The 27,261-nt window shown below is 44.4% G+C and overlaps 1 protein-coding gene across 3 annotated transcripts in view; it reads left to right on the top strand.

Annotated features, from left to right (window-relative positions):
• MDGA2 (MAM domain containing glycosylphosphatidylinositol anchor 2) overlaps positions 1 to 27,261 on the top strand; it is a 1,122,977-nt gene that overhangs the window by 751,259 nt on the left and 344,457 nt on the right. For all 3 annotated transcript variants that reach the window (XM_033952215.1, XM_033952214.1, XM_033952216.1), the window contains exon 5: positions 2,737 to 2,869. In XM_033952215.1, the coding sequence (XP_033808106.1) occupies positions 2,737 to 2,869 (133 nt within the window). The remainder of the gene's footprint in view (positions 1 to 2,736; positions 2,870 to 27,261) is intronic.

Below are 27,261 nucleotides of genomic sequence, written 5' to 3'. Positions count from 1 at the left end.
TAATCTAATAATGAAAATGATTTCCAATTTTTCAAAATGTGCATGAGAGCAGTCACAATCATGGTATCAATGAGTTTAGGAGGACATTTTGATTGCGCGAAGCAGGGATGTTGAGATCGAAGGATTATAATGTCCATAGAAATTTCTTCTGAGCAGTTAGTGATAGATTGTATGGTATTCCAAATTTGGGTCCAAAAAGAGCGGACTAAAGTACAATGAAAAAACATATGATCAAGAGTTCCCTCCTCTTTCAAGCAGTTCCAGCAAATAGAGTCAAGTTTTAAGTTGGCTTTCCACATGCGAAATGGGGTCCATATTGCATTCCACATAATAAAGAACATTGATTGTGAAACTCTAGAAGATAGAAGTGGGCAGTTTGTTGAAGACCAAAAGAGTTCCCAATCAATGTCAGATAGCGGAATGGTGAGTATATTATCCCAGTGTTTCATAGATTGATATGAAAAAGTGAATAAATGATCTCTCAGAATATTATAGAAAAAAGATATAGCTTTTCCTTTTGATAGAGACCATAAAGACCAATGGTAAATAGTGTTTTTGGAAGACATGAAGTCATACCGTATATGCACAGAAGACAGCACTTCAATAAGTGAGATCCACTGTGAATAGGCAGAGGAAGGCAACAGGTATGTGGAGCAGAGTATATCAAAAGGAATTGACGTATTGAGAGTAGACAATTGATGAGCAAACCATATACCTGCTCGCTGCCACCGTTTCCATGAAAGGGATTTGCCATGGCTTTGGATTTTGGGATTATTCCAAAGAGACATGAGTGGGCTTACACTAATTGAGATCTCAGCTATATTATCTAAATGATGGAGAGCATGCTGCGTTGAATTCAACAGAGAATACTTTCTCAAATGTCTAGGTATTGATATCGTTAGTAAGCATGAGATGTGTAGAGGTTTGCATAGAAAACACTCCATTTCAAACCAAGTAGGAGGGTCTTGAGAAAAGGAGTCATTAACCCAGTAGGCTCCATATTTAGCTAATGAAGCAATATAATAAATATAGTTCTAGACTACATATTCCAATAGAAGTCAGTCTGGCAAATAATAGGTCATGATCAATTAAATCATTGACCATGAATATATCAATAGTGACTGCCAGCACTGAATCCTGCTTGAACCAGTGTCAAGAAAACTATAATGCTCACTTAGAGGAACCATCAGAATTGTTTCTATGGTGTGTCCAGGTCCTGAAACCTGACTGGCATGGATATAGGCCATGAGACTGCTCAACATGAAGAATTAACTGTTGAAAAGCCAGTTTTTCCAAAAGCTTGAATAAGTACCGGTATATTAAATTTGAAACTGGTCTATAGTTGGATCTAACAGATGGGATGAGAGTAGTCTTCTTCAGAAGTGACAAACAAGAACCTATTCCAGGTATCAGAGAAAAAAAACCTATTCCTGTTATCATGGAAAACACAAGATGGCTAACTATTGTTAACTACTACAGTAAAGGGAGTAGACCAAGAGCTGGAATATTGAGTCATTTAGAGCAAAAAGAGTCAAGAGAATACAAAGTAGCCCTGACAGAGGAAAATGTTTTTGCAAGAGACAAACTAAAGGTTAGGTTAGGTGGACCGGCATTCATTGTGCAATATTGGGGGACTATATTCATGTTATATGTCATACTTGATGTTATGATATACTAGAAAAGAGGCTGAATTCTTGATGAAACTGGCAGAGGGGGGAGGTGGGAAGAATATTTTTTTTTCCAATATGAAATGTTAAAGTAGGAATGGTACAATGGCGTGCGGTCAGGACCTTTAGGGGATTTGCCCCACCCCCGAAAGGCCCTGAGGACACTGCTCTGAATTTGATTGGTTGAGCAGGCAACAGTGCAGATGCTGCTCAGCCAGTCAAATTCAGATCAGTATTGTCAGAGCCTTCAGGGGGTTCAGAGAATCCTCAGCCCAAGAGCCCTATTTTTTTATTTTTTTTTTTGGGGGGGAGGGGTTACTTTTTGTTTGATACAGTTTGACAGGCTGCCTGCTCAACAAATCAAACTGCATCAAGCAAAAAAAAGTAAAAATAATAAAAATTAAAAAAGCAAGGCTGTAGAGCTGGGAATTCACTGAATCCACTGAAAGCCCTCACCGCATGTCACTGGAATGGTACATATTGTACAAGGTCTTGGCTGTGTAGATTGGCTATATGTTTATGTACTTTGTTATTACAAGCTAAAAAAGCTTTAAGGAAGCATACTCTTTCAAATGAACTCTTCCTGTAAGGAGGAGAGTCTGAGATACCGTAGGCACTTTATTCCAATTTGCTCCACTCAGGGCTCCTTTTACAAAGGTGCGCTAGCGTTCTTAACGCACGCACCAGATTAGCGTGCGCTAGCTGAAAATCTACCGCCTGCTCAAAAGGAGGCGGTAGCGGCTAGCGCGGGCTATTCTTCGCGTTAAGGCCCTAGCGCAGCTTTGTATAAGGAGCCCTCAGTGTCAGTAAGGACATTTTTGTAATGAAATGGACCTTGTTGGAAACCTTTAAAGTAGTATAACAATATAAAGGTGGATTTGTGTTCAGTTTGCCTGCCTTTTATAGATTTGTCTTCCTTTGAATCATGTCTAGCCATTTTTTTCTGATATAGATAGCTTGAAGAGAGTAAAACGAAACTGTTTAATCGTGTTTCTGTTACATTACTGTATTTGACAGTGTGCAGTGTCTGTTATGCTCATCTCTTTCATTTCTTCTTCTCTCTGAATAGGGTGAAACAAAGATCTTGAAACTAAAGAACCTTCGACCTCAGGACTATGCGAATTATAGCTGCATTGCTTCTGTAAGAAACGTGTGTAACATTCCTGACAAGATGGTGTCGTTTAAACTTTCCAATAGAACAGGTATTGAACTCTGTCCTGTACACTTCATATATTTGATTTGGTATTCAGAGAGAATCTTTAAATCAATACAGTATATATAATATGTGCTAGCTTGCAAAAGCACATAGTCAGTTTAATAGAATCTGTCTACATGTTAGGAAAATCAATAAACCAATATATACTTTTTCTGTGCACATATATATAATATACCTGAATGCATTTAGGCCACATTACTGTCTTATTGAAAATCTTTAAAACATTATATGGCAATGACTCAATAACATTGAAAATGTTGTCAGATAAAGACCTGCATGATCCATCCAAGCTGCCCAAAAGGTAGCCAGAGTTGAATCTGGCACTCTGCCCAGGTTCCACGTCTTCATTAATCTCTGTCTCTCGCTGTCATTTTTTAAGCACCTTTTAGTCATTTTTGAAGAACCTTTAGCCTTTTTAGTCCTCTCTGAGCATGCTCAGTAAAGCCCTCTGCAACAGTGAGCCAGAGAATTTAATTGCACTGGTTTATTGAGATCCAGTCTAAATCTTCTTTATAAGAGAGGTAATGCTTTTTTTTTTTTCTTAAAAATGTACCTTTAAAACACAACCGTTTGGTTCTTAAGCAACCAATTTCAAACTCTGGTGCTCAATTCCTGACATAGCTAAAGGCCAGATTTTGAGCTTTTTGATCCTATTCATTAAAGCTCAGTGTCCCCTGATGAAGGCATATCCATATGCTAAAACTTGGATCCTTGTTAGGATGAAACACATTTTAAAGAATAAATAAATATTGTTTGGTAGATAGGACATCTCTCTTGCCTTTTCTTTGTTTACCAAACTAAGGCAAGACTTTCTCTTTGTTTAGGGGGCACAGGCCATAGAAGTCTTCCTAGCACCGGTCCTGTTTTCCAATTACTAGAGTTGTTGAAGCCCGTTCCAGCCTTGATCCGTTCCGTCGGACATTTCATCACGTGCTAATCCCCGCAGCCAGCTAAAAAACTAATGTCTGCTCAATGCAGGCATTAGCGGCTAGCGCGGCAGGCGGTTTAAGAACATAAGAACATAAGCAGTGCCTCCGCCGGGTCAGACCATAGGTCCATCCTGCCCAGCAGTCCGCTCCCGCTCCTGCGGCGGCCCAAACAGGTCACGACCTGTCTGAATCACCAGAAGGGGCCCCCTCACCACCTTGGTTTCCCATTTAAAGTCCTATCTTCCCATTGAAGTCCTAACCCTCCGGTCTTGCACATGCACGACCTGGTTGGGTTTCTATACTTATTACCTGGTTAGCTTTCTATACTTGTGTTACATCCCAGCACCTCTCTCAGTATCCCACGATCCCTTTATCCCTCAGGAATCCGTCCAATCCCTGTTTGAATCCTTGTACCGTACTCTGCCTGATCACTTCCTCCGGTAGCGCATTCCAAGTGTCCACGACCCTTTGGGTGAACAAAAAACTTCCTTGCATTTGTTTTGAACCTATCTCCCTTCAGTTTCTCCGAATGCCCCCTCGTACCTGTTGTCCCCTTCATTCTGAAGAATCTGTCCTTATCCACCCTCTCTATGCCCCTCATGATCTTGAAGGTCTCTATCATATCTCCCCTGAGCCTCCTTTTTTCCAGAGAGAAGAGCCCCAGCCTATCCAACCTCTCGGCGTATGGGCAGTGTTCCAGTCCTCTTACCAGTTTTGTTGCTCTCCTCTGGACTCTCTCAAGTACTGCCATGTCCTTCTTGAGGTACGGTGACCAATACTGAACGCAGTATTCCAGTGGCATGATGACTTCCCGCGTCCTGGTTGTTATGCCCCTCTTTATGATGCCCAGCATCCTGTTGGCTTTTTTCGAGGTTGCTGCGCATTGTGCAGATGGCTTCAGCGATGCATCTACCAGCACACCCAAGTCTCTCTCAAGACTGCTGTCTCCCAACAATGCCTCCCCCCAATTTGTAGTTGAACAACGGGTTCTTTTTCCCTATATGCATGACCTTGCATTTTTCCACGTTAAAGCACATTTGCCATTTGTTTGCCCAGTCTTCCAGCTTGTCCAGGTCCCTTTGCAGGTCCTCACACTCCTCCCTGGACCTAACTCTGCCGCACAGTTTAGTATCATCTGCAAATTTTATAACCTCGCACTTTACCTCCTTTTCCAGGTCATTGATAAATATGTTGAAGAGTAACGGCCCCAGCACCGATCCCTGTGGCACACCGCTCGTGACTCCCCGCCAGTCAGAATATTGTCCCTTTACTCCGACCCTCTGCAGTCTACCCGACAACCAGTGCTTGATCCATCTGTGCACATCCCCTCCCACCCCGTGGTTCCACAGCTTCCTAAGCAGCCTTTCATGTGGCACCTTGTCGAAAGCCTTCTGAAAATCGAGATAAATGATGTCTATGGGTTCCCCATTGTCCACCCGACTGCTTATTCCCTCAAAGAAGTATAGAAGGTTCGTTAAGCATGACCTTCCCTTACAGAATCCGTGCTGGCTTGTTCTCAGTAGGCCATTTCTCTTGATGTGCTCGCAAATGTCGTCCTTGATCATAGCTTCCACCATCTTCCCTATAATTGAAGTCAGGCTCACCGGCCTGTAGTTCCCGGGGTCACCCCTCGATCCCTTCTTGAAGATAGGTGTGACATTCGCCAATTTCCAGTCCTCTGGTACCTCTCCAGTTTTCAAGGATAGGTTGCAAACATGCTGGATTGTGCCCGCTATTTCTTGTCTTAGTTCCTTCAGAACCCTTGGGTGGATCCCGTCTGGGCCCGGTGATTTGCCGCATTTTAACCTGTCTATCTGTTTGAGGACATCCTCTACTTACCTCTATGTGTTTCAATTTTTCAGCCTGTTCCCCACTCATGAGCTCCTCTGAGTCCGGTATATTAGATGTGTCTTCTCTCGTGAAAACCGACGAGAAGAACGTGTTCAACCTCTCAGCTACCTCTTTATCCTCCTTAATCACTCCCTTCCTATCCCCATCGTCCAACGGCCCCACCTCCTCTCTCGCTGGTCGCTTCCCCTTTACGTAACTGAAGAATGCCTTGAAGTTTTTTGCCTCCCTGGCCAGCCCCTCTTCGTATTTCCCTTTTGCTTTTCTAACTTCTCGGTGGCATTCCTTTTGGCATTTCCTGTGCGCCTGGTGATTTTCCTCCGTTGGGTCCTTTTTCCATCTCCGGAAGGATACTTTTTTGTCATTTATTGCCCTCTTTACTTCTGTTGACATCCAAACCGGGTCCTTTGGCCGCTTGTTCTTGCAGCCTTTCCTGAAACTGAGGACATGCATTCTTTGTGCTTCCTGCAGGGTGTCCCTGAATAGGGTCCAGGCGCTTCCTACAGTCTCCATCCTAAAGATGTTTCTGAGCTTCCTCCCCACCATTTCCCTCATAGCAACATAGTTCCCTTTCCTGAAGTTGAGCGCAGTTGTTGCGGTCCTCCTTACTATGGGTGTCCCCCTTTCTAATGTGAATCTGATCGCGTTGTGGTCACTATTTCCTAGTGGTCTTCCCACTTCTACCCCTCTTGCAGGCCCCCCTAACCCATTTAGGATGAGGTCAAGAGTAGCACCCCCTCGCGTCGGTTCCCTGACTAGTTGCTCCATGAAGCAGTCCCTCACCGCTTCTACAAATCCTGTTTCCCTAGTGCATTCGGAGTGACCCGTGCTCCAGTCTATCCCCGGGTAGTTGAAGTCCCCCATCACTGTTACACTTCCAGTCCTGCATTCCTGTCTCAGTTCAGCTTCCAAGTCGTGTCCGACTCCTTCTGGCGTACCAGGTGGGTGATAGTACAGCCCCAGTTTTATGCCTGCACCCTTGTTTCTCGGCAATTTGACCCATAGCGATTCCAGCCCCTCTGCCTTCGTTGCCATATCCATCCCGACCGAGTAGATAGAGTCCTTTATATATTGTGCTATGCCTCCCCCTTTCTTGTGGATCCTGTCCCTCCTGTAGAGCTTGTACCCCGGCAGCGCCACATCCCATTGATTCTCCTCTGTCCACCATGTTTCTGTAATTCCAATTATATCCAGGTCCTCCCCCTTGGCCATGACCTCTAGTTCGCCCATCTTGGCCATGAGGCTTCTTGCATTTGCGTATAAGCACCGCAGGTCCCGTCATTTTTCCTCCACCTCTGCATTTACCTGGGCCGCCTCCCCTTGAATTTCGGGCAGTTTTCCTGCTCCCTGTGCTTCTGCTTTGCCCTCAGCCTTTACCCTCGTAGCTTTCGGCTTCCCCACATTCCCGCCACCTCACTTCCCCGCTTTTCCTCTGGGTTTTCTAGCCCTACTGGCCCCCTCCTGGGCTATTATCCCTTGAGCCTCTGTTTGATCCCCCTCGCCTTGTGGCACCCCTATATTGCCCTCAGCTTTTGCCCTCGTGCCACCCAGTTCCCCTGTGTCTCCATGCCCCTTAGTCTCCTCCCAGCAAGCTCCCTTTACCTGGTGTTTCCCTCGCTGTCTGATCATAAGATCCACCGGTCCCTCTACTTCCTCCTTGCAGTCAGCATGTTCAGCATCTGTTCTGGATACTGTTGTCCGAAGCGTCAACATCAGATCAGCTGTCGGCTTTCCCCCTCTCCTCAGTTTAAAGCCCTCTCGATCTCCTTCCTCACATTGGCTGCCAGTAGTCTAGTTCCCGCTGTGCTCAGGTGCAGGCCGTCCCGCCGGTAGAGCTTACTCTTTCCCCAGAAGGACGTCCAGTTCCTCACAAAGTGGAAGCCCTCCTCCTGGCACCATCTCCTCAACCATGCATTCACAGCCTGGAGGTCTGCCTGCCTCTTTGCATCTGCTCTCTTTGCAGGATCTCCGAGAATGCTATCCTCCGGGTACTCCGATTCAGCTTTCGTCCCAGGACCCTGAACTGGTCAGTCAGTGTGGCCATGCTGAAGTTCCTCCAGCTCACATCATTTGTTCCGACGTGGATTATCACCGCAGTCTCCTCTGTCTCTGCTCCGTCCAGGATCCTCTCGATCCTATCAGTGACGTCTCGTTTCTTGGCCCCTGGGAGACAAGTCACTAGCCGGTCCTCCCTTCCTCCAGCTACGTGACTATCTACCTCTCTCAAGATCGAGTCTCCCACCACAATAGCAGACTTCCCTTTCCTCAGCAACCTCCTCTGTCTCAGGTCAGTGTCCTTGGTGTAGTGCGGTGTCTCTCCCTCGGGGTCCCGGTGAGTCACGGTCTCCTCCTCTTGCGTGGTTCCTCCGCTAGGTCCTTCCCCGGTGTCGCCTTGTGGATCCTGGGTCTCGTCTGTCGACATCCGTCTGTGCAGCTGCTGGTCCCGTTCCTCCACCTTCCTATAGGCCTCCTCGATGAATCTCCTCACCTGGTCCACAATGGGGCCTTCTCCGTCTGTGTCCTTGGTTGACCAGCTCGTCTCCTCTGTGGTGCGCAGTCCCTCCAGTCCCTCCAGTTCCTGGACCCTGACCCTCAATCTGCCGACCTCCATCCTCAGGCTTTCCAGTTCCTGACACCGACTGCATATGTACTCCCGCCTTCCCAAGGGGAGGTAGTCGTACATATTGCACTCTGTGCAGTATACCGGAAAGTACCTCTGGGATCCTGGGTCCTCCATCGCTCTCGTGAAGTGCTGGTGTGCTCCTGCTGTGGGTAAGAGAGAGAGAAAAGAAAAAAGAAAGTGAATTACTTGGCGTTTCTGGTTTCCTCGCAAGGCTCCTTCGCAAAGGCGCTCTCGCTAAGGCGAGTGCCTTTGCCGTTCGCCTTCGCCTTCGCCCTCTTGCCCCAGCCAACCGCGGCACCCCCGACACGATCGGGGCAAGAGGGAGCTCAAGCCCTCTTGCCCCCCCGACACGATCGGGGCAAAAGGGAGCCCAAGCCCTCTTGCCCTGCCGACTCCCCAACTCCCCGACAATACCGGGCCAGGAGGGAGCCCAAACCCTCCTGGCCACGGCGACCCCCTACCCCCACCCCGCACTACATTACGGGCAGGAGGGATCCCAGGCCCTCCTGCCCTCGACGCAAACCTCCCTCCCACCAATGACCAACCCGACCATGTGCCCAAGGCCCCACCCCCAGGAGGGACCTAAGGCTCCCGGGCCTATTCTGATTGGCCCAGGCACCTTAGGCCCCACCAGTAGGCAGAGCTTTGGGACGGATGGGCCAATCTGGCCTCATTCCGTCATTGGCTGCCTGCCGGACAGGCGGGTTTGGCTCCCGTCTGTCCGGCCAACTACAGAAAGGTACGGGGAAGGGGGGTGGGGGTGTCATGGGGGTCGGCCAGGGGGGTCGCGGGTCGGCTGGGGGGGGCAGTCAGAGGTTCTTGGGGGGGGCGGTTGTTGGGGGGAGGGGGGTTTTCGTCGAGGGCAGGAGGGCCTGGGATCCCTCCTGCCCGTAATGTAGTGCGGGGTGGGGGTAGGGGGTCGCCGTGGCCAGGAGGGTTTGGGCTCCCTCCTGGCCCGAACAACTAGCGGGGGGGGTCGCAAGAGCCAGGAGAGCTTGGGCTCCCTTTTGCCCCGATCTTGTCGGGGAGTTGGGGAGTCGGCGGGGCAAGAGGGCTTGGGCTCCCTTTTGCTCCGATCGTGTCGGGGAGTCGGGGGGCAAGAGGGCTTGAGCTCCGTCTTGGCCCGTTCGTGTCGGGGGTGCCGCAGTTGGCTGGGGCAAGAGGGCTTGAGCTCCCTCTTGCCCCGATCGTGTCGGGGAGTCGGCGGGGCAAGAGGGCTTGACGTCAGAGAAAGGGCGGAACCGCCGGAAGAGGAAGCAGCGCAGGCGCAGGGCTCACAGAAGGGCCGGGACCGCCAAGAGGAAGCAGCAGGACACCGGTAGGAGCTTCTACATGATGGGGGTGGTCGGGAGGCTGTGGGGGTGCGAGCGGTCTTTCAGGGTGGGGGTGCAGATGCGGGTGGGAGTGCGTGCGAGCGGTCCTTCAGGGTGGGGGTGCGAGTGGTCCTGCGGGGGGGGGGGGGGGAATCGGACGTCGGGGGGGAACTATGTAAAAAAAATTTTGTACAACGCGCAAGGTTATGCACGGTTTGTAAAATCGTGTATAACGCGCGCGTTATATGCGTGAAAATACGGTATACGTATATGTCCTTCCGTGTGCCGCAGGAGCAGTTATTTTGAAAAGCTGCATATGGAGTAAAAACTGTGCAGATAGCTCTCAAATATCAGTTTAAAAAAAAAAAAAAAAAGGTTCTTCCAGTAGATGTATAACCCAAGCCAGCAGAACCAGTTCCCCAAAATCAGTTTCCTCCAGTTACCACACAAAGCATCGGATCCCCTCGTCAATCCCACAACAGCTAATCCCCCGTGAGATCCAATCCCCCCTCCCCTGTAAAGCAATTAATTCCCCCACCCACAACCTTCTTGGCAGACCCCTACTTCCCTAATCCCCAAAATTCATATAGTGATATGATATGATTGCTGGTTATAGTCCCAAATGTTAATATAAACACATGATTCTCATAAATATGTTGTTGAAAGAATTGTGCTTATTGCAATGCTATTTATTGCTATGCAGATATGCAAGAGAAGTAGTTTTATGGGGCTGTTATATATGAGGAATGGAGTTCTTTGGGAGGTGGTATAAGGAGAGAGAACATAAGAACATAAGAAGTTGCCTCCGCTGAGGCAGACCAAAGGTCCATCTCGCCCAGCGGTCCGCTCCCGCGGCGGCCCATCAGGCCCATTGCCTGAGCAATGGTCCCAGACTATCCCTATAACCTACCGCTACTCTTATCTGTACCCCTCAATTCCTTTATCCTCTAGGAACCTATCCAAACCTTCTTTGAAGCCTTGTAACGTGCTCCGGCCTATCACAGCCTCCGGAAGCGCGTTCCATGTGTCCACCACCCTCTGGGTGAAAAAGAACTTTCTGGCATTTGTTTTAAACCTGTCTCCTTTTAATTTTTCCGAGTGCCCCCTTGTACTTGTGGTTCCCCATAATCTGAAAAATCTGTCCCTGTCTACTTTTTCTATACCCTTCAGGATCTTGAAGGTTTCTATCATGTCTCCTCTAAGTCTCCGCTTTTCCAGGGAGAACAGCCCCAGCTTTTTCAGTCTGTCAGTATATGAGAGGTTTTCCATACCTCTTATCAGTTTAGTTGCTCTTCTCTGGACTCCCTCAAGTACCGCCATGTCCTTTTTGAGGTACGGCGACCAATACTGGACACAGTACTCCAGATGCGGTCGCACCATTGCACGATACAGTAGCAGGATGACCTCCTTTGTCCTGGTCGTGATACCCTTCTTAATGATACCCAACATTTTGTTTGCTTTTCTTGAGGCTGTGGCGCACTGTGCTGACGCCTTCAAAGACGTGTCCACCATCACTCCCAGGTCTCTTTCAAGGTTACTTACCCCTAGCAGTGATCCTCCCATTTTGTAGCTGAACATCGGGTTCTTTTTCCCTACATGCATAACCTTGCATTTCCCTACGTTAAAGTTCATTTGCCATTTTTTGGCCCATTCTTCTAGCGTCGTTAGGTCCCTTTGCAGATCTTCGCAGTCTTCCATGGTTTCAACCCTGCGGTAGAGTTTGGTGTCATCCGCAAATTTAATAACTTCGCAATTTGTTCCCGCCTCCAGGTCATTAATAAATATATTGAGAGAAGAGAGGAGAAGGAGAAATATCGAAGAGCAGCAGAATGAACACACTTGTAGGTCAGCAAAAGGAGCTTGAATTGTATTTGAAGGTGGATAGGGAGCCAATTAAGTGATTTAAGCAGAGAGGTAACACGATGTAGCGAGATTGGTTGAAGATAAGTCGTGCAGCAGAGTTTTAAGTGTAGCTGATGAAGTTTTTATTACCTTCAGCATTTAAAATACATTTAAACAGATTCTACTGTATGTAACAATATGTAAGAATTTGCTAGGACAATTTAAAATCTGAGTAGAAGATATTTGTCTAGAGTACTGCCTTAATGGTTAACAGTAGGTGAGCGAGAGAGACAGACCACTAGGGATTTGGGGGATATAGACAGGAGTAAGGGGTTACATAGAAACATGATGGCAGATAAAGGTCAAATGGCCCATCTAGCCCGCCCATCCGCAGTAACCATTATCTCCATTATCTCTTTCTCTCTCTGAGAGATCGCACATGCCTATCCCAGGCATTATTTTGGAATCTGGATACTAAAGAGGTAGGAGTGACTAGGGCTAGGGATCATGCTCCTTCCATTGCACTGGACTACCGGGGGGGAGGTTCCGCAGGTAGACCATGTGGGCTGTAGGTGGTGGGAAACCTACCAAGGGCGTCTTAGTGGGATGAAGAAGGTTTTGTTTTGTTTTGTTTTTTTGGGGGGTAGGGCGCTATTAATATTTCAGTGGCTCCTTCAAGAAGGCTCCCTAGGAGCAATGGACCCAAGGTAGGGTTGCCATATGGCTCCAGAAAAAGGAGGACAGATTGAGACATCCAGGTTTTACTTTCATTGACAGCAATGGAAGTAAACTGGGATGTCTCATTCTGTCCTCCTTTTTCTGGAGCCATATGGTAACCCTAGCCCAAGGGATCAAGCTAATGTACCTTGTGAGGTAACTTGCAAGTTGTGTTATTCATTTAATGTGGGAGTCTCTTACCTGATACTGACTTTCCGAACGTACCACAGCTTAATAATATCCACTATAAGTGTTTTTTCCCCTACAGAAACAGATATTTCTGCCATTTTGAAATTGAGGCCTGGGTCTCCTACTGATCTACACACTTTATTGATAAATAGAAACTACAAATCAAAATCATGACAAATGCTTGTCTAGGTTTCATTTTTAATGTTGGCCCACTTTTCTTTTCAGAAAATATGGACATGGAATTATTATTTTGTAGCAGATATGAAGCTGTAATGAACATAGCAACCCATTAATTATTTTTCTGATGTTGAATCTCTGCATGATCATCATGTACTGAGGCAAAATTATAACTCTAGCATTGAATGTCCTGTCAGGAGTGTCCTTAAGTGACAAGACAAATTTATCCTAGCCAGAGTGACTGTAAAGGCTAGGAGAATGCAGAACTGAGGAAGCAGTACTTGAAAAAGCCTAAGAAGGATTTAGTTCTCGAGAATGGTTCAGCATGCATTTATTTTTGAGTACAAAGGTCACAGTGGATAAAATAGCTGTACCAAGCAACATGCATGTATTTTACTGTTCGGCTGAATATGAATAATGAAAAATATTATACCGAATAAGAACAATGGGAAATCAAGATCAAGTATTAATGTCAGAAGGCATTAGCACAGTAGAGCCCCAGATTATTTATATTCAAATTTAAATCACTATTCATCTGAATACGAATAATGAATTGTGGGCACTATTTGGAGCTGAATTGAATACGAATATGAATATTCAGTTCAGCCCTAAAAATGCAGGGGTCCTTTTACTAAGGCACACGCTAAAATGGCTAGCACGCCTTAATAAAAGGACCCCGCAGTTTAATTTAAAATCAAAAGAAGCATATTTAGTCATTAAAAGAAATGGGGTTCTGGATTGGTTTATAGTGCGTTCTTATTTTACTGAGGTTTCTACTGGAGAAGAATTTAACAAGACAGACATTTAACTAGCAAAACCATAAGTACCTACAGTCAGCAAAGAACCTATAAAGAAAACAAGCCTTTATTTCCTGAACTGTAATGCATATACAGCGAATGAAAGGTCCAAATGACTCTGTAATGATAAATCCAATGTAGCACCTTTCTCCTTCACAGTGGTGTGCGGTCAGAGCCTTCAGGGGATTTGCTCCACCCTGCTAATGACCCTGAAGGCACTGCTCTGAATTTGATTGGCTGAGCAGGCAACAGGCAGATGCTGCTCAGCCAATCAGATTCAGATCAGTATAGAAACAGAAATTGACGGCAGAAAAGGGCTATAGCCCATCGAGTCTGCCCATACCAATGACCCACTGTCAGAGCCTCAGGGGCTTCGGACAATTCCCAGCTCACAAGCCTTGCTTTTTTTTTTTTTTTTTTTTTGAGAGGGGGTACTTTTTGTTTGATGCAGTTTGACTGGATGAGCAGGCTGCCTACTCAACAAATCAAACTGCATCAAATAAAAAGTAAACAAGAATAACAAAGCAGGGCTGTAGAGCTGGGGATTCCCTGAAAGTCATCACTGCATACCACTGCACCTTCACTATTCTAATAAAGGAATCAAGCTCTAAGATGTTGAGTTCATCCAGTGAAAAAGGTACCATGTAGAACTTGTTTGTTGACCATAATCTCTACGTAGCACAATCAACTATGGTGGCATCCTTTTGTAGATTGCTCAATTCTGCTTTTAAATTTTAATAAAATTAGAATTATGTCTACTAGAGGAAAAAAAAATAATTATACACCGATTCTATTGGTTGAAAAGAAGAGGATTAGCAGAGCTTTATTTATTTATTTTTTTGGGGAGGGGGCAGTTATTTTCACTGCTCTTTTGAATTTCTGACTCCGTCAGAACCAGCTTCTTTTTGGGCAGCAGTAACATAAGCCTTCAATCATTTTTTCCCTCTTAGCTTGGCCTAGTTGTTGCAGTGACAGCCAGCTCTTTGCGATCGGATTGTTGTGGATGCTAAATCTAGCCATTAGATTTCACCTTTTGAGAAATGGGAGAAGTTCCCTTCAACCCAGGAGCTAGAAATGCTACCAGGGCTCACAAAAAGAGATGTGATTTGTTTTGAGGCTGTTCTTTTAAAGTCTCTCGAGCTGGGTGTAGGCTGGGGCTAGACTTAGTCTGGAAGGCAGAAAGATCACAGTCCCAGGGCTCAATCTTCACTCTGTTCTCTGGTGTAAAGGACTCAAACTGAAAACAGGCGAGATCCCGGAGGATTGGAAGATAGCCAATGTTACGCCCATCTTTATAAAGGGATCAAGAGGTGACCCGGGAAACTACAGACCGGTGAGTCTGACCTCGGTTCCGGGGAAAATGGCAGAAGCACTGATAAAAGACAACATCGATGGAGTGTGTGGCGCAGTGGTTAAAGCTACAGCCTCAGCACCCTGAGGTTGGGTGTTCAAACCCATGCTGCTCCTTGTGACCCTGGGCAAGTCACTTAATCCCCCCATTGCCCCAGGTACATTAGATGGATTGTGAGCCTGCCGGGACAGATAGGGAAAAATGCTTGAGTACCTGAATAAATTAATGTAAACCGTTCTGAGCTCCCTTGGGAGAACAGTATAGAAAATTGAATAACTAAATAAAATAACATAACATTTTGAAAGAAACAAACTTCTGATAACCAGCCAACATGGATTCTGCAAGGGGAGATCATGCCTAACGAACTTATTGCACTTCTTTGAAGGAATTAACAGACGGATGGACAAAGGAGACCTCATAGACATCATATATTTAGATTTCCAAAAAGCCTTTGACAAGGTACCCCATGAACACCTACTTCGGAAACTGAAGAACCATGGGGTGGAAGGAGACGTACATAGATGGATCAGGAATTGTTTGGCGGGTAGGAAACAGAGGGTAGGAGTGAAGGGCCACTACTCAGACTGGAGGAGGGTCACGAGTGGACTCGTGAACCGCAGGACTCGGTGTTTGGACCGCTGCTATGTAATATATTTATAAATGATCTAGAAACAGGGACGAAGTGCGAGATAATAAAATTTGCGGACGACACCAAACTATTTAGTGGAGCTCGGACTTGAACAAACTGGGGGAATGGGCAACGAGATGGCAGATGAAGTTCAACGTTGAGAAATGTAAAGTACTACATGTGGGAAGCAGAAACCCGAGGTACAGCTATACAATGGGAGGGATGTTATTGAATGAGAGTACCCAAGAAAGGGGCTTGGGGGTAATGGTGGACATGACAATGAAGTCGACGGCAAAGTGCGCAGCGGCCGCTAAGAGAGCGAATAGAATGCTAGGTATAATCAAGAATGGTATTACAACCAGAACGAAAGAAGTTATCCTGCCTCTCCGCTCCTTCTTAAGCTTCACTGGCTTCCGATAATTACCAGAGTCCATTTCAAATGCATCTGCCTAACCTTCAAGATCATCCATGGCATCCTCCCCCCTCTAATTCCGCTTTCTTGGAACTCCTCAAATCCCAATACCACCAGACCCACCCAGCAATTGAAGCTATCCTTCCCCTCGATAAAAGACATTTCCCTCCCAGGAATACTAGGAACCTCCCTCCACTTCAAACTCACCGAACTCTGGAACAACCTTACCCCCCCCCCTTCGGAACCTGAGTGCTCTCAAACCCTTCCGCTAAAAACTGAAAACTTGGCTATTCACAAAAATCTAACACTTCCCTCCTCATCCGACATCCTAGCCCACTACCTCCCCCTTCCCCGATCCTCATCTAGTCCTTCCCTTGTAGCTCCTTTCTCGTTATAATCCCTGTAAACCGTGCCGAGCTCCACAACCTTGGAGATGGTGCGGTATATAAACCTAAGGTTTAGTTTAGTTTAATTTAGTTGTATTGGGCGATGGTGCGTCCACATCTGGAGTACTGCATCCAATATTGGTCACCTACCTTAAGAAGGATATGGCGATACTCGAGAGGGTTCAGAGGAGAGCGACACATTTGATAAAAGGTATGGAAAACCTTTCATACACTGAGAGATTGGAGAAACAGACTATTTTCCCTGGAGAAGAGGAGACTTAGAGGGGATATGATAGAGACTTACAAGATCATGAAGAGCATAGAGAGAGTGGAGAGGGACAGATTCTTCAAACTTTCAGAAAATAAAAGAACAAGAGGGCATTCAGAAAAGTTGAAAGGGGACAGATTCAAAACAAATGCTAGGAAGTTTTTCTTCACCCAACGTGTGGTGGACAACTGGAATGCGCTTCCAGAGGACGTAATAGGGCAGAGTACGGTACTGGGGTTTAAGAAAGGATTGGACAATTTCCTGTTGGAAAAGGGGATAGAGGGGTATAGATAGAGGATTACTGGACCTGTTGGGTCGCCAACTGCTGGGCACGATGGACCTCAGGTCTGACCCAGTGGAGGCATTGCTTATGTTCTTAGACCAAGGTGCAACTGATAACTGTAACCTTTACTGAAACTTGGAGAGTCAATGCATAAAGTATTTACAACTTCTTCAAGTGTGGAATATTGGAAATGAGTTTACAAACAATTCAAAATAAAGTCGCTTAAGAACACCTTCATTGTGTTCACTCATTCTCTTTAATCCTTCTTACACTTGGTGAGCCACTTCTGGGTCCCACCCTCCTTCCTCAGCCTGGGACCACTGTATATTTTCCACCAAGCTGAAACACTCCACACAGGCACTGCCTTACACAGAGTCTGTTCATTTACAGTTTTCCTTTCGAGTTAGGTCTCCCCACACTCTTTGTTCTATCCTCTCCTGATGACCCCTTGGAAAGTAAAAGCCCTGTATGTTCTCTCATGGGCATCAGAACGGGGGTGGCCACAGGGGCCATGGCCTCACCCAAAATTGGCAGTTGGTCACAAGAGAGGGCTCTCCTGTCTCCCCACCCACCTCCTCCCCGGCCACTCTCAGTTTAAATCTTCAGGCAGTGGCAACGAGTGAGCCTGCTGCCGTCGGCGCGTCCTGAAGTTTTCATTCTGCAGCGTATAGTTGCTGACTGAAGATTTAAAATGAGAGCAGCCAGGATGAGGTAGGTGGGGGAGCAAGGAGCCAGAGAGTGAGGTCTAAGGCGGTGCTTGTGGGCCCCCGCTGAATAGATGGCTCTCCTGTCTCCCCACCCACCTCCTCCCTAACCACTCTCATTTTAAATTTTCGGGCAGTGGCAACGAGTGAGCCTGTTGCAGTCAGCGTGTCCTGGAAGGCTTCACTCTGCAATGTCCAGTTGCTGACCGAAGATTTAAAATGAGAGCAGTCGGAGAGTGAGGACTAGGGCAGAGCTTTTGGGCCCTCGCCAAGCAAAAAGCGTTCCAGTGCCTATGTGTTTTCTTGTAGTGGAACTTTCCTAGTTCCTCTTTCTCTTCCCTTGGTTTTCTGCTCTGCTGTAAACCTTCTCAGGCTTTTCCCTCAACAAACAGTCAGTATTTCAGAAGTCTCCCTCAGTACTAGGGCTCTGGCGGGAGATCAAAATAACCAAAAGCCTAGAACTTACTCCTCACTCCCCTTTTATAATGTATTCCCTCCCACTCGAGCAAAGGCTCTTCCAGCTCCTCTCATTGATATCTACAAACGCATACACACTCAGAGGCAATATTCGAGGGGGGGGAGAGGGGGTAGGGGAGGAGGTCAAACATGCAAAGCATTTGTCAAATCTATCATGCTTGCCAAGGGAAAAGCAGTTTTAATATAACCATTTGTACACTGCTTGTAGTAACCAATTGTTAAGCTTTGTGTGGTTTTAAAGAAGAGGGTATTATAAAGCATTTGTATTGTCCTTTGATTTGGATGACTAGTGCACTGAATGTGATAATAAAATGTAATTTGGATTAAATTAATCATTCTGCTGTCATAGGGTATAAAAGCAATCATATTTTCATTGTTAGAGCTGTCTCTGTTGTCAATGGTTTTCTGTGGGATGACCAAACTAACTTGGGCTCCAACCCGCACAAATTCCATTTTGTTAAAAAAAAAAAAAAAAACACAAAAAGGGAAAATAATTAAACAGATGTTATTTTTATTAAGGTGCAGTCATATTTATTCACGCACAACAAATATAATGCAAGTTTGAGCATTACAGTACTAATTTATACTTACATCCACCTAAATCAGTAGACAGTATCTTAATGACATCTGGTCTGCAGGACTTTAAACACCATTTTAACTTGTGTCAGATGTTCAGATAATAAGAGGCTGGAAAAGAAATGAAAATGTTTTTTGATTGACACTCGTTTTGTGTGAATGATACAGGATATAAGTTCATGTAATCCTTTTTCTTCTTCTCTACCCACTATTTTAAGTTCTTGTAAACCGTGTCGAGCTGCATTCTCATGGAGATGATGCGGTATATAAACTTAAGGTTTAGATTAGATTAGATTAGATTAGATATGCCAGTTATTTATATCACGTATTTCTGTGTATAAGGTGAATACTGAGCAGTGACCCAAGAACCAGAGTGCTAAAGTATGTGGTATGTGTGTGCAGTCCTGGAGACTGCTCCTTCAAAAAGATAAAAAGGCTCATTTTAGATAGAACGTCGAGATTGGAACTGAGACATCAGAGTTGGGACATGTACAAATCTGGTATCATTTTAGAAAAGGATTTGTGAACATGCAGATGTACACACGAGTTTTCTGGCACAAGTAATGGGAGAAGCCAGTTTAGGAAGATGTCCACTGAAAAAAAATAAACATTGTGAACCCAGCATTTTTCATAAGAACATAAGAATAGTCATAATGAATCAGACCAGTGGTCCATCTAGCCCACAGATGTCAAACTCAAGGCCTGCGAGCCAAATCTGGTCCCCCTGACCGTTTTATGCGGCCCGTGGTGCAATGCCCCTGGTGTTATCTTCTCCCTCCTCACTGCCACAATTGGCACAAAGCCGCGGGCGGCGGCGGTGGCTCCTCACGTGTCCCGCGCCTCATCCGAAAGCATTCCCTCTGGCATTGTGACATCAGAGATAAGGCTTCCGGTTCAGGTGCAAGAAGCGCGAGGAACTGCCGCCCACAGCTTTGTGCCCATTGCGGCTCCCATATGCTGTTTTCTATTGTCATCATCAACAACAGGTATTTTCCATTTTGTTCTCTCCCGGTGTACAGCTCTTTTACTATTACGCGCCTTTTTGCTTCAGTTATATGCCATTTCTTTATATGTATTTACTTTCTCCAAAAATATGATTAATAATATTAATGATCTCTGCTCAGAGTGTGGAATCTAACTTGTTATTTTAGGTACTCTGAGCATCTGAAAAATTTTTGAATTATTTATCAAAAGAATTTATGAGCCTCAGTCCCACCACTCCACCGCCTCAAAATACTTTCATCGCAGGAAGAAGCTTTACGTGGTTATTTCCCCATTGGCTCTTCCTACTTTTTGTCCTATTTTCTTTATTCTCGAATATTTTAAAAGTGCATTGTGCATTATACTATTGCTACACATTCTTATCATTTCTATAAAATTGCTTAGTGCTTACTTATTTCATCAAATTCATCTATGTTTTATAAATAAATATATAAATATATCCAAAAACTTAGCTTGTATCGTTTAGTTCATCTCACTTCATAACCTCCATTTAGTTTGTTTGGTTTGGGAGGGTTGGACCCGGCATGTTTCGCCCACTGCTGTTTCAAGGGTCCTCCCACAACCACCAGAATCAATCCACCTCTATCAAATTCCCGCGATCCCCGTTCCCGTACAGACCTTTAATACCTGGCAGAAACCCAAATAGTAGCAACATTCATTGCTGTTGATCCAAAGGCAAGCAGTGGCTTCCATCATGTCTGTCTCAATAACAGTCTATGGCTTTTTCCTCCAGGAACTTGTCCAAACCCTTTTTTAAACCCAACTATGCTAATTGCTTTTACCACATCCTCTAATAATGAGTTCCATAGCTCAACTATTCTTTGAGCGAAAAAATATTTCCTCTTATTTGTTTTAAAGGTATTTCCATGTACCGTATTTTTCGCTCCATAAGATGCACTTTTCCCACCCCCAAAAGGGGGTGGAAAAGTGGGTGCATCTTATGGAGCGAATATACCTTCACCCCTCCCCCGATACCTTTTTAAAAGTTGTGGTGCTCTCCTGCCGGACGGCTGTCTTTGGAAGCAGAGCAGAGCGGCACGACGCAGGAGCGCAACCTTTGCGCAGGTCACGCACCGCTCAGTGATTGGCTGAGGCCAGTTCTCATTGACATCAGCCAATCATTGAGCGGCCCGGGTCCTGGCAGGAAGCGCAAAGGTCGCGCTCCTGTGTCGCACCGCTCTGCTCTGCTTCCAAAGACAGCCCAGGAGAGCACTGCAACTTTATAAAGGTACTGTGGTGGCTTCAGGTTGCGGGCGGCTTCAGGCATGCTCCTTTGATGCGACGGCTTCTGATTGAGCTGCAGGCCGGAGGCTTCAGGTGCGGGCTCCTTCGCTGCGGGTGGCTTCAGGTGCGGGCAGATTCTGGCTGTGGACTGGCTGCTTCGGGTGCGGGTGGCTGTGGGCGGGCAGCTGTGGGCTGCGGGCGGGCTGCTTCAGGCTGCTTGGCACCAGACGCACCAGATCACCAGACGCACCCCCCTGTAGATAAAGAAACTTTTTTTCCTTGGTTTTCCTCCTCACAGGGGGGGTGCGTCTTATGGACGAGTTTGTCTTATAGACCAAAAAAATACGGTATTTTCATTGAGTGTTCCTTAGTCTTTACAATTAACACAAATCAATGTGTCATTGAGCTGCTGAAAAAGCCCCCTTTGTAAAATTAAAGAATACACACAGATTTTGCTCCTGCCCATATCATTCTCCCTTGCATTCTATGAGAGGGTGCTGAGAAGGGAATGACATGGAGTCATGAAACTTACAAGTTATTCCACATATTAACCTCTTAGGTAAAACACACTTGGCACATCATGTCTGAAGTTTCTATAACACGTTCCAAAAAAATATTCTGATGTCTGGTCACTGAAATACTGCTCCACTGCTACAATCACCTCCGAATCACTCAAAAATTGTCACCCTTTCAAATTATTTTTAAGGTTTGGAAACAGAAAATAGATGGAGCAAGATCTGGTGAGTAGGGTGGATGGTCTATGCACTGAAACCCCAACTGCTGCAACATATCCATCGTTTTGCCAGCCTTGTGAACAGGTTCATTGTCTTGCAAAAAGAGAGCTCCTTTCCACAGCTTCCTTCTCCTTTTAATGCCTCCTTATTCATAACATAACATAACTTTATTCTTCTATACCGCCACAATCCTACAACTTCTAGCAGTTTACACTGAAGAGAACTGGACAATCAGCGATTTACAAAATACAAATAGTAAAAGTACAACATATTTCTCAAGGATAGTCAATTTAAAATTATTAAATTTAGTATGACTTCTGTTTAAGAAATAAATCTATCAAACAATGCAGTCTTAATTTCTTTCCAAAAAGCGCCATATTTGGCACAGCAAGTTGCAATAGTATTCTGCATTAACTGTTTGGCCCCTTGGAAGATTAGCCCTGATTCCAAAACACTGTGGCCGTGACCTTTCCTGCTGACTTTTGGGTCTTGAATTTCCTTGGCCTTGGAGAACCTGAGGCCCCGTTTTACTAAGGTGTGCTAATCAGTTAGCACACCTTAGTAAAACAGGGGGTGAGTGTCACCATTGCATGGACTGTTGTTTTGTCTCTGGATCATAGAAAATTTTTTTGGGGTACTGGGGGCATGTTTGGGAGCAGACAGTAGGCATGGCCAGCGCTAATTGGTTAGTGCAGGTGCATCACTGTGCGCTAACCAATTTGCACGTGGAACTAAATAGGTGTTGGTAAAGATTCCCATGCTAATGGCCACACGCTAATTGGAAAATTAAGTGCATGGCCATTAACAGGGGGAAAATAGGAAAGCTGCCTTTTTACAGCTGCACTAAAAGTGGCCTCAGCAAATGAGAAAACTCTGCACTACTGTTACCACAGGCCATTATAAAATGAAGAAAGCTTATTTGTAAAAAATAAATAAATTGAAACAATAACAGGCCACATACTTGAATATAAACTGATCTGAATATAAACCGAGGTAATCTTTCTTCTCCTAAAAAATGGGGGAAAAGATTAACTTAAATATAAACCGAGGGAGTGAGGCTGGAAAGCCAGGGCTTAGTAACCGAGCCAAGATTAAAACCAAACCAAGAACCCCTTACCCCATTCCAAACCCCACCCATCTCTCCTGTAACCTCTTCCTGCTGCTGCCATGCTATTTCTTTGGCCACAAAAACAGAAGAAAAAAAGCCTTAACAATTGCAAAATATTCTTGAAAGTCACAAACTGAGCAGTATTTGCCAAAAGGTGAAGGGGAGGTACCCAACTACAAAGCTAACACCAGAATGATAAAATAATATAATAATGGTGAAGTATGTCCTCAGTGTGAGGGTACAGCTTGAGGCAGCACAAAAAGTTCAAAAAGAACGACAGCCACCAAGCTTGAACATGCTGGGCTTTTTCCAAGGTGAGATAAACTCACAACTTAGCCCCACACAGGAACATACTGTGTGTGAATAGCAACAGGGAATGAACTTGTATAGTGCAATTACTATCAATCTAATTCCCAAAATAACAGTGGAATTCCTGCCCTTCACCTCCAGCCAACAGCGTTAGAGTAAACAACCTGACAGAAATCAACAGCAGCTGTACTTAGCTTGATGAGTCAAATTGTCCCATTCTTAAGGCACTGATAATGAACGGCAGAGAGGGAAAAACTTCTTATCAAACTCTCCTCTAATCGCCAAGGTTCAGGCTTGGTTCCAGGGATCACCGCCCCTTCCTCAGGAACCAAACGACAGGAGCTAAGACGCTAAGCCACCAAACTTTCAGTAACTTGACTGCACGGCTGAAACTGATGTGCTGAATACTAGGCGGGGGAGGGAATCCAAGCAGCAGAGATGCTGCCAATGCTATTTCTTTGGGACAATACAGCATAATGAGTCCACTTAATCCAACACTACTACCTCCCGTAAGATGTGACAAGATAATGGTATTACTCTCTCTTCCCCCTTTAATGTGAGGTCTCTGTGTTTCAGAGTTGCCAAAGAGAAGTGATTTTAAAGATATTTTTCAGATTATGGCATCAAATTCTGGCTCAGTCTCTTCTTGCTCCCCCATGTCTTTCCAGTAAGATAACATATTAATTCTAGTGACTACAGGAGTGGAGGAGAAGAGCAAAATATGTCTATTGCCTACTTTTTATCCAGCCTTTATCTGCCTGGTGTCAGCGGGGACAAGAGGCAGGAGGGATTTTTCCTGTCCCGGCTCACCGCTGGACCACCAGGGCCTATGGCAGGCCTGGGGAAAGCCTGACTCAAATATAAACTGATTCATTGTTTTGGCCCGAAAATCTAGGTTTATATTTGAGTATATACAGTAAATAACAGTAAACTTAGAACTTGATTAAGATGCCTGGAGCATTTCAATGTAAATACCATTTTCTTGGGTATTCTGAAGAAACTTTTGTATTCTGATTGTAGAAATGAACTATAAAAAGCTATACTGTTTCTGTATTTTGTGAAGTTGGAATACATTGAGATACAATGGGGCCGATATTCAAAGTGATTTAAGCAGGCAGGAGCTTGGAAATGGCCTGGCAATGAATTTTAAGGGCTATTGGTTTTGGAATATGTCTGTATTATTTAATGTGATTTTGTTTCTCGCTTAGATTTGTGGATATGCGGGTTATAAATAATTTTAAATAAATAAATAATTTAGCTGAATATCGGGGAGTTAGCGTTAATCAAATGTATGGAGTATTGAAAGTTTTCTAAGTGCTTTAACAATGGATTAGTCTAATAATCACTAGTGAAGTAAGTTGTTTGGGGTTATTTTTTGTTACAACATTATACATTAACATTTTAATACAATTAAAAAGGATAGCATGGTGTGGGATTAAAGAAGAAAAGTAAAATTGTATTTATTTTTAGATGCTAATAGCAGCATTTCATTTTTTTTTGTTGTTGTTGTTTATTATTACCTTTAATTTTTAGTATACACTAGCTTTTACAAAACTGTTGTAGAGGTTTCTACTGCAAGCCTTTGAGGTAAATGCTCAGATGCTCAAAGAATTTACTCTGCTGGCCCGTGGTAGAAACCTATACTGAAGCTTTGTAAAAGGAGCCCATAGTTTTGTAATGTTTCGTTTTATACGGGGGTTGATAAAATGCAAATGTACATGATGATTTACCTGCCTTGAACTGGCTTGCAAGTAGAGAATGATACAGGGACAAATTTGTCCCCTAATATCCCCATCCCGTCCCCGCGAGTTTTGTCACTATCCCTGTCCCTTTCCCATTCCAGTAAGCTCTGCCTTGACTGCACAAGCCTCGTACACTTATGATTTTAAAGTGTTGGAGGCTTGTGCAGATGAGGACAGAGCTTGAAGGAATGGGGAAGGGACAGGAAAAGAACTCTCCGGGACGGGACCGGACAATTAGTTCCTGTGGGGACAGGGAAAAATCAAATTCCATTATGAGCAGTCCCCAGGTTGAGAATGAGTTACGTTTTTAAAACTGTTCTTAAGTCAGATTTGTGTGTAACTCAGAACTTGTAGATATTAAGATTCTTTCTGCTTACCTCTGCCCCCAACTGACAAAAGGGCCAGTTGCCCCTAACCAGTGTTCCCTCTAAGGTACAGCATTCACAACCACACACTGTTCTTAATGTGGCCATGCGTCATTTCTGAATCTGCTGCAAGAGAAGTGTAGGAATCTATGCCACTGGAAAGACTGCTTAGTGAAATGAAATGAAGCCGCAACCACGTTCTTAAGTATGAGTCGTACTTAACTTGGGTATCTGTAACTCGAGGACTGCCTGTATATTAAAGTGAGGAACTATAAGCACAATAAAATAAAGGAGAAGTGAGAGCCCTAGGAGTGGGCTTGTGGCAGTCCAGAAGAAGTATGCAATTTTATTTCATTTTGAGATTCGCTTCCTTGCTACTTTCTGTTTTTCATTGCTTACTTTTGAACATAAGAACTACCATAGTGAATCAGACAAAAAGCCCATCTAATCCAGTCTCCTCCTTCTAACTTTGGCCACACATACCTGGCAGAATTGCAAAAAGTAGCAAGATTCTACGCTACTTGTCAAACCCTAGGGATAAACAGTAGCTTTCCCCAGGTATACCTTTATAATGGTATATGGGCTTTGTTTCCAGGAATTTGTCACACCTTTTTAAAACCCAGCTACCTTAACTGTTTTTGCATCCTCTAGCAACAAGTTCTACCTGTAAAATAATGAAGGAGGGGGATAAGTTTCCCAGCAACACCACCAAATACTCCTGGTAGAATTCTGTGCAAAAAAAATTAAAAATTCTGCACGCAATATTTTAATATTCTGCAAAATTCTGCACATCAAGCCATTTTCTCCTCCTCCTCTTGTACCATCTTAGACCTGTTTATGTAAAAAGATTTTAAAAAATCTGCTACTGTATTAAAGCATAACAGACAGTAGGTCTTTGTATAACTGATGTAGTGAATGCATTAAGGCCCAGATTCTAAGAGTGGTGCTGTAATAGGCAGGTGTCTGGAAAAAAAAACGGTGCTGGTCACGTGTCACTCAGATTACAGTCAATTAGTCTGCACTGTCAGTATGAATGTCTTGCAAAGGATGTGAATCTTATACAATTGATCATCAAAACAGTGGTAAACTTGTCCACTATTTTGTCTTACAACCCTTGTTTGTACTAATTTTTAATCACTTATTTTTAATTAAAAATTAAAAATAAGCGATTAAAAATAAATACAAACAAGGGTTGTAAGACAAAATAGTGGACAAGTTTACTACTCAGATTACAGTGCCATTTTCAGAATAGTGGCCTGCGTCAAAGGTAGGCGCCAAAAATGTAGGCCTACATTTCTGGTGCCTAACTTTAATGTAAAATCATGCTTAGCGCCGCTGAATGTCAACCCCACCAATAACCACAACTCTCTTGATGTTCGACGCTGCTAGGCATTGGTGTTGATGCGATTCTGGCACCATGTTTTGTCAGCACTTCTGGTGCCTATTTTATTTTATTTTTTTTATTTGTTTTTAATTGGTTTATAATTGGTTTATAACAGCGCAGTCAATTACCACATCATTAATAAGCAATTAAAAGCAATTAACATAGGCGCAGGAAGAGCGCCATTAGGCGCCTATTTTAGAATCTGGGCCTAAGTGTGGGTGTATTGACTTTATTTGGAGCATAACATCTTCAATGTTAGATCAGCTTCTACTGATAAAAATAATTATCCACATGACTTACTGTTCAGTTGAAGTTCATGAAATAAAAGCAAGATAGAATAAATAAGTTTAATAAGATCACCGAAAGATATAATGTGATCCAAATCCAAATATTTTAGAGAAATTTCAGAATTATTATGCTTGATTAACAAATAGATATAGTAGTGTGGTTGCCATATTAGTCCACTAGAGTCATGAAAATAAAAGTCAGTAATACAATATGAAAATTCACGGGGGTTCCGTTTCAGGAGCCCCCGCAAATTTTGAATTTTGAAATACGGCAAATGCGGTTTTTCGCCTATCAAAAGGCAGGGGAGGCTGGAGAGGCAGGAGAGGGCAGCTGGAGTGCCGGTGGGTGAAGAAAATCACTGTACATTTTTGCTGGTTAGAGTGAGGCCATGTTGAAAGTCATATATTTAAAAGGATAAGCATAGTAGAAAAGATGGGTAGTAAAGTGTGTATTGATTTTGTTGTGGAAACAATTTTATGACTGCTTATACAAACTTTTTGCAATGTAAATGTTGCCAGATAGTCAAAGTGAAAATACGTATTTACTATTGGTTCAAAAATTACTCAACTAAAAACTGTACACATATTTGTACTTGCTATTAAGGGGTCCTTTTACTAAGGCGTGCTAACCGATTTAGCACACGCTAAATGTTAAGGCACCCATTATATCCTATGAGCACCTTAGCATTTAGCATGTGCTAAA

Source organism: Geotrypetes seraphini, chromosome 7, assembly GCF_902459505.1.
Source record: "Geotrypetes seraphini chromosome 7, aGeoSer1.1, whole genome shotgun sequence".
NCBI lineage: Eukaryota > Metazoa > Chordata > Amphibia > Gymnophiona > Dermophiidae > Geotrypetes > Geotrypetes seraphini.
This window is presented reverse-complemented; position numbering and strand designations above follow the sequence as displayed.